The sequence below is a fragment of the Leopardus geoffroyi genome, chromosome A1, assembly GCF_018350155.1.
Source record: "Leopardus geoffroyi isolate Oge1 chromosome A1, O.geoffroyi_Oge1_pat1.0, whole genome shotgun sequence".
Taxonomy (NCBI): domain Eukaryota; kingdom Metazoa; phylum Chordata; class Mammalia; order Carnivora; family Felidae; genus Leopardus; species Leopardus geoffroyi.
Window position 1 is genome coordinate 201,575,896 of NC_059326.1, and position 7,442 is coordinate 201,583,337.

Here is a 7,442-nt window from a genome sequence, read left to right on the forward strand (position 1 = left end):
AGATAATTAGGTGAGACATGTATGTTTTGTCATAATTAATATTCTGTCAATAGGGTAGATAAGAAAACTCCAAGGGTTAATGTTTGCTGGGCTTCCAGATACTGTTGCCAGTGAATTTTTCTAGCTCACTCCATTAATCCAGTCAGCACAATGGATCAGGCTAGAGATGTGTCTCCATAAATCACTCTGAAGTACTGGGGGTAGGAGTATCTAATTAATCAGCACTGTCATTATGTTTGACTTGTAGCTGCCTTACTGTGTTTGGGATGGAGATTCAGTGTGTTTAACCCACATGCTCTTAAACAGATCTCCAGTGGTGTGTAAATTTTAACCCATTTACAGAAAAAGTCAACCAGTGTGATTCGACCATATTTTTCAATGGCAATATGTCTTTTAAAGATATGACCCTTCATTAGTTTTAGTTAAATTTCCATCCACCACAGTAGATCTCCTTCTGTAGTATTAACAAACAAGACATATTTGAATATTATTCTGTATGTTAATGTCATGATCAGGACAAAAATATGTCTTAAAATATTTTCTTAACCAATGGAATAGCACACTTTAGAAATGGAAAGAACTTTCAGATTTTATTGTCACCCTCAGTGAAAATTTAATTACTGGATATTTAATTTCTGCTCTTGAATTTCATTACTTTTAGATCATATATTTTCATATAGTACTTTTACTTTATAAGAATATTCACTAATAACTAGTTTTTATAGTTTAAAAAAATCATGTAACAAGATATTACCCATTTTGCAAATGAGTAAACTATCTCAAAGACTTGCTCAAGGGCTTATAGCTAATATAAGGTTGAGCTCAGTGTCGATCATGTTTCATATCACTTGGATTACCAAGAACATGTGAGGGATAGATTGTAAAATAAATAGATTTTTACACATAGCTTGAGAAAAACACCATTATTTTATACAACACCCAGTATCTTTTATGACAGCTAATTACTAAATAATGGTATAAAATTAGAACTCTTATCCACAAAAACATAAAATATAGGTAGTACTATTAGCCTTGTAAAAAATTAAGTAGTTTTGGATTTCTCTAATGTACGTACACACACACACACGCATACACACACACACACACACATATGGCAGATGATTTCCAGTAAGCGTGTCCATCTTGACAAGGATGTGAGGGAGTTGCTCTTTGGAGGAGAAATACTTATTCTAATAGCGATACAATCAGGTGTCAAATATTTTTGGAATTCCTGTTTTGATCATTCTCAACAATGTTGAAACTTGATTCTCCAAAAATGTATTTTATTGTCAATAAAAGCCAAATGTCCTTCAGATGTAATATGGTGACTGGGTATATGAACTATCTGGATAATGCTGAAGAGAATAAAATTGACAAGAGGAACTGTAGAACAGTACATCAATTTATCTTGTAAAATTTTACTCAGGAAGCAAATTATGTGTTCTGGCATGTGTCAGAAAGGTAAGGGTCAGTCTGTTAACAAAAGTGTATTTGTCTTAATGCTAAATAAAAAATAACTCATACTTGGATCACCTGTGCTGTTATTTCAGCTCAATAATAGGGAATTATCAAATATACAGACAGATATAAATGTGGATATATAATAGATATATATGCATATATGTCATATGTTTACATATGTATAACATATAATATACAAAAGCATGCATACTTAGGTTATATGCTTAATTAATATTATACATAAAACATAATATATAATTCTGCGGAGTATCGTACTTAATAATAACCTCTAGATATTAACTTATTTTCATATGCAGTAAAACCTTGGATTGTAACTTGTTCTGCAAGTGTTCTGCAAGACAAGAAAACATTTCTAAGAAATTTTAACTTGAGAAATGAGTGTTGTCTTGCAATACATGACACCAAACATCACATGATCACAACTGAGACAAAAGGTTTGTGAGATTTGCTTTGAAATACAAGTGCTTTGGATTACAAACACGTTTATGAAACAACTTATGCTCACAAACCAAGGTTCTACTGTTTATATATATATATACATATACATATATATATATATATATATATGCTCTGTTCCTTTTTTAAAAGGAGCTCTTATGCTCTGTTCCTTTTTAAAAAAAATTTTTTTGAATGTTTATTTATTTTCGAGAGAGAGAGAGAGAAACAGAGCATGAGCGGGGGAGGGGCAGAGAGAGAGGGAGACACAAAACCCGAAGCAGGCTGCAGGCTCTGAGCTGTCAGCACAGAGCCCGACGCGGGGCTCGAATTCATGAACCGTGAAATCATGACCTGAGCCAAAGTTGGACGCTCAACCGACTGAGCCACCCAGGCGCCCCAATTTTGCTCTGTTCCTTTTAATCAAAGTTGGTGTTGGCACCTCTCATTAAATCAATAATTCGATAAATATTCAATCATTAAAAGATTGATTTACTTTTTCTATCCAATGATCAGGATAGATCAACTAGTAATTCTCCATCCTATTCTTTTTTTTTTTTTTCTCATTAAACTTTTGTTTTAATGGGTCTCAAAATTCTGTGACAGATTTTTGGTCAAAGTTGTTCCCATTAAAAAGTACTGATTTTAAAAACTAATAACTTAAAACTGCCACACACAAAAAAAACAAATGGTCCACAAAACATTCTCCTTTCCTTCTGAAGGTTTTACGATGCATTGTTATCATTAACCAGTCTTTTACTATTAAACTTAAATGGCCAATTGACACAAACAGTTCTGAGACCGTTCTTCCACCACTGATTAAGACTGGAGTGGCAGGTATTGGGGATAATATTCATTTAGCCTTCTGAGCTTTCTGGGCAGACTTGGTGACCTTGCCAGCTCCAGCTGCCTTCTTGTCCACTGCTTTTTTTTATTTTTATTTATTTTTTATTTTTTTTGTTTCAACGTTTATTTATTTTTTTTTTTTTGGGGACAGAGAGAGACAGAGCATGAACGGGGGAGGGGCAGAGAGAGAGGGAGACACAGAATCGGAAACAGGCTCCAGGCTCTGAGCCATCAGCCCAGAGCCCGACGCGGGGCTCGAACTCCCGGACCGCGAGATGGTGACCTGGCTGAAGTCGGACACTTAACCGACTGCGCCACCCAGGCGCCCCATCCACTGCTTTGATGACACCCACAGCAACCGTCTGTCTCATGTCACGAACAGCAAAACGGCCCAGAGGATAGTCAGAGAAGCTCTCAACACACATGGGCTTGCCAGGAACCATATCAACGATGGCAGCATCACCAGATTTTAAGAACTTGGGACCATCTTCCAGCTTTTTTCCAGAACGACGGTCAATCTTCTCCTTCAGCTCAGCAAACTTGCAGGCGATGTGAGCTGTGTGACAGTCCAGCACAGGTGCATATCCGGCACTGATTTGGCCTGGATGGTTCAGGATAATCACCTGAGCTGTGAAGTCAGCTGCTTCCATTGGTGGGTCATTTTTGCTATCACCAGCCACATTGCCACAACGAACATCTTTGACAGATACGTTCTTGACGTTGAAGCCCACGTTGTCCCCAGGTAGAGCCTCACTCAAAGCTTCATGGTGCATTTCAACAGACTTTACTTCAGTTGTAACATTGACTGGAGCAAAAGTGACCACCATGCCTGGCTTAAGAACACCGGTCTCCACTCGACCCACAGGGACAGTACCAATACCACCAATTTTGTAGACATCCTGGAGGGGCAGACGCAAGGGCTTGTCAGTTGGATGAGTAGGTGGCAGAATGCAATCCAGAGCTTCAAGCAGTGTGGTTCCACTGGCATTGCCATCTTTACGGGTGACTTTCCATCCCTTGAACCAAGGCATATTAGCACTTGGCTCCAGCATGTTGTCACCATTCCAACCAGAAATTGGCACAAATGCTACGGTGTCGGGGTTGTAGCCAATTTTCTTAATGTAGGTGCTGACTTCCTTAACGATTTCCTTGTATCTCTTCTGGCTGTAGGGTGGCTCAGTGGAATCCATTTTGTTAACACCGACAATAAGTTGTTTTACACCCAGTGTGTAAGCCAGAAGGGCATGCTCACGGGTCTGCCCATTCTTGGAGATACCTGCTTCAAATTTGCCAACACCAGCAGCAACGATCAGGACAGCACAGTCAGCCTGAGATGTGCCCATAATCATATTTTTGATAAAGTCTCTGTGTCCTGGGGCATCAATGATGGTCACATAGTACTTGCTGGTCTCGAATTTCCACAGGGAGATATCAATGGTGATACCACGTTCACGTTCGGCTTTCAGTTTATCCAAGACCCAGGCATACTTGAAGGAGCCCTTTCCCATCTCAGCAGCCTCCTTCTCAAATTTTTCGATGGTTCTTTTGTCGATCCCACCACATTTGTAGATCAGATGACCAGTAGTGGTAGACTTGCCCAAATCTATGTGTCCAATGATGACGATGTTGATATGAGTCTTTTCCTTTCCCATTTTGGTGTAGGTTTAGCGTTGGTTTTCACGACACCTGTGTTCTGGCGGCAAACCCGTTGCGAAAAAGCTCTCCATCCTATTCTGACTGAAAGCACATACTAGGAAGTTAAATGGATGACAAGTTTACTTGTGATTATGTAACAGAGGAACTCTAATGATTTAGGGGAAGAGGCTTCTAATTTTGGTCACACACTAACTAACTGATCTAATCAGCTTTGCTGGAAGATTTTAGAAATTGAAGAGTAACAAAAAAAAATTATTTACCCAATAGTGTCACAAGTTGGGGTGCTTGGCTGGCTCAGTCGGTACAGCATGCTACTCTCGATCCAGGGTCATGAGTTCAAGCCCCGCTCTGAGTGTAGAGCTTGCTTTAAAAATGATTTACAACTCCGTAGTGACAGAATAGTAAATTCCATAAAATGATTTGTTCAAGTCATGGAAAGGAATGTATTATCCCCTGGTGTCCCTCCTTATGCAAATGTAAATTTTCTAGTGATTTTCTACTAAATGATTAGTACTTCTCAGCACAAATCTGAAAAAACACTTCTGATCTTTAAGAATTATTGGAAACGTCAAAGACAAAACCCTAAATATATATACCTTCCTATAGATTCTGAGCTTTGGGTAGGAGGAGTTTTGGGAGGTAAAGTTTCTTGCAGAATGTCACATATGAAAGCAAATATGATCCTTAAATTTTTAAACTCATAATATTATGTTGGCTATGGCTTTTAAAATACCATTATATTGTTTTGGAAGGAGGTGACTTATTCATAGTGAATCTGGACAAGCTTCTGACTATAGGTTTGTGAGGTGTTGGTCATTTATATTTCACTTTATTTCCTGACACGTATAATGTTGAACCTATCTTACGTGCAGGCTACTCTGCTGGTTTCTGAGTAAAATATATGAATAAAGTTCCCCTCAGTTGCATTTCTTAATAATTTTCATATATATGTAAATATAAGTTTTAAAGTGTTTATTTATTTTGAGAGTGCACGTGCATGAGGGGAGAGTTGCAGAGGGAGAGAGAGAATCTCAAGCAGCCTCCACGCCCAGTGTGGATCCCCATGCGGGGTTCAATCTCACAACCATGAGTTCATGACCTGAGCAGAAATCAAGAGTCAGATGTTTAACCAACTCAGCCCCCCAGGCGCCTTTAAATGTAATCTTTAAAATTTCTCTGCTGTCAAATCACATGAGTATTTATGAGAGATATATGTGGGTGTTTCTCAAAGATAAAGATAAGTTTTGATTAGGGTTAAATTTCAGTTTTCCTAATTTTACTGAAATTTCATATGCTCAGCATCAAAAGAAACATACTTTATACACAACATCTGCTTAGTATGATCATTTTACTTTTCTAATGGGCCAGAAAGTGTTTGGTTCCATCAAGTAAGTTTTTTCTAGAATTAAAATACTTTAACCCTTGTGTGAAGTTTCTTATATCAGTGAATAGTTTGGGGAATCTACCCTTATGGTGTGCCCTGTAAAGAAAGAGGAAATAGAAACCCTGTTCTTAAAGCCATGAGACTAACTGGTGGATAAAACATATGTAATCACAAACATGATGATAATACAATGAAACACAGTGCAGGGGCTAATGATCACCGAAAAGCAGGGTGTCAGGGATGAGGAGGAAACACCTACAGTTGAGGAAATCAGGCAGGTGGACTGAGGCAGTTTCCCGTGTGGTTGGAAGGGAGGTCTTTTCGAGCATGAGAAATAATGATGGTTTAGGCAGAAATAACGAAGTAGGAATATTCAGAGCACTTCAAGTAGAGTGGTCCACCTTGAGTGATGAGTGGGAGATAATGACAGAAAGTGAGGTTGAAACAGGATGACCAAAAGCCCTGAATTGTAGCAGAGCAGTTACAGAATTACCTTATGAGCTCTGTGCAGCCAACACCTCCTTCGGATGAGATTAGTAATAAAATGAATTTTTTTAAAAACATTAACCTAGTGTCTATGCGTAGAGATGTGAGTGTGGGAGGTGTGAACTCAAAAGGAACAGTTAGGAGGCTTCTGAGAGAGGAATTGAGATGGGAAGGTATAAGGACTTGGAATAGAGTAGTGACAGTAGGAGCTGCCCAGAAGAGAGGAGCATGAGAGCAGTTGTGTAAGAGTTATCTTCAGCGTTTTATTAGGGGCACTGGGTGGCTCAGTGGGTTAAGCGTCCCACTTTGGCTCAGGTCATGATCTCCTGGCTTGCCTGTGCTGACAGCTCAGAGTCTGGAACCTGCTTCGGATTCTGTCGCCCTCTGTCTCTGCCCCTCCCCCACTCATGATCTGTCTCTTTCTCTCAAAAGTTAATAAATATGTTTTCTTATTTTTTTTAACATTTATTTATTATTGAGACACAGAGACAGAGCATGAGCATGGGAGGGGCAGAGAGAGGAGGAGACACAAAATCCAAAGCAGGCTCCAGGCTCTGAGCTGTCAGCACAGAGCCTGACGCGGGGCTCACGAACCGTGAGATCACGACCTGAGCCGAAGTCAGACGCTCAACTGACTGAGCCACCCAGGCTCCCCAAAAGTGAATAAATATTTTTAAAAATTAAAAAAAAAATTATCTTCAGCACTTCTAAGTAACTGATTTTTATCAAGTCCTAGAGCCTATGACGGAGGGGGCTTCCAAAATTAACTATTAGGGGAGGGGGCTGTTAGGGTGATTGAAAATCTCACAGCAACAATATTGAATAAAATAAGAAAGTCAGAAGAAGAAAAACGTTTTTTAAAACGTCAGTTTTTACTTTAGGCATGGAGACTTAAAAGTGATATTGGGGAACACAGGAAGTTTTCTTTATCATAGTCAAAGCAATCCATGCCCATGAAGTGAAGTGCTTTTGGGATAATTGCCTCATTATTTTGACCAATGTGAAAATCTAATGTGGATTTCAATTTTTAATTATGGTTTTGGAATTAAATTATTTAATTTGTTGTCTGTAGCAGAAGCCATCATTCTCAGTTATTTACCCATTATGCTTTCACATACAGAGTCAATTTGTATGTGTGTATGTGTGTAATTTT

General features: G+C 38.8%; 1 protein-coding gene across 4 annotated transcripts; it reads right to left on the reverse strand.

The window, feature by feature from the left end:
* Window positions 1-2,465: 2,465 nt before the first annotated feature.
* LOC123576870 (elongation factor 1-alpha 1-like) lies at window positions 2,466-4,482 on the reverse strand. 4 transcript variants are annotated; one of them, XM_045438382.1, is made up of 2 exons: window positions 3,108-4,482; window positions 2,466-2,848 (listed from the first exon to the last, which is right to left on the reverse strand). In XM_045438382.1, exons 1-2 carry the CDS (start codon window positions 4,413-4,415, stop codon window positions 2,771-2,773), a joined length of 1,386 nt encoding a protein of 461 aa, XP_045294338.1. In that variant the 5' UTR covers window positions 4,416-4,482; the 3' UTR covers window positions 2,466-2,770. The 4 variants fall into 4 exon arrangements, with proteins under 4 accessions (XP_045294338.1, XP_045294346.1, XP_045294328.1 ...); XM_045438390.1 differs by having other exon boundaries at window positions 2,466-2,845; window positions 3,105-4,482; XM_045438372.1 differs by having other exon boundaries at window positions 2,466-2,841; window positions 3,102-4,482.
* Between the last annotated feature and the right edge of the window lie 2,960 nt (window positions 4,483-7,442).

Bases quoted from the DNA above. Each gene is read 5' to 3' on its own strand.
- LOC123576870 (XM_045438365.1), bottom strand. From the start codon at position 4,415: ATGGGAAAGGAAAAGACTCATATCAACATCGTCATCATTGGACACATA. The intron at 2,842-3,098 runs GTGGATGGGGCG...AATAAAAAAAAG, and splicing joins CTGTGGGTGTCATCAAAGCA to CAGTGGACAAGAAGGCAGCT.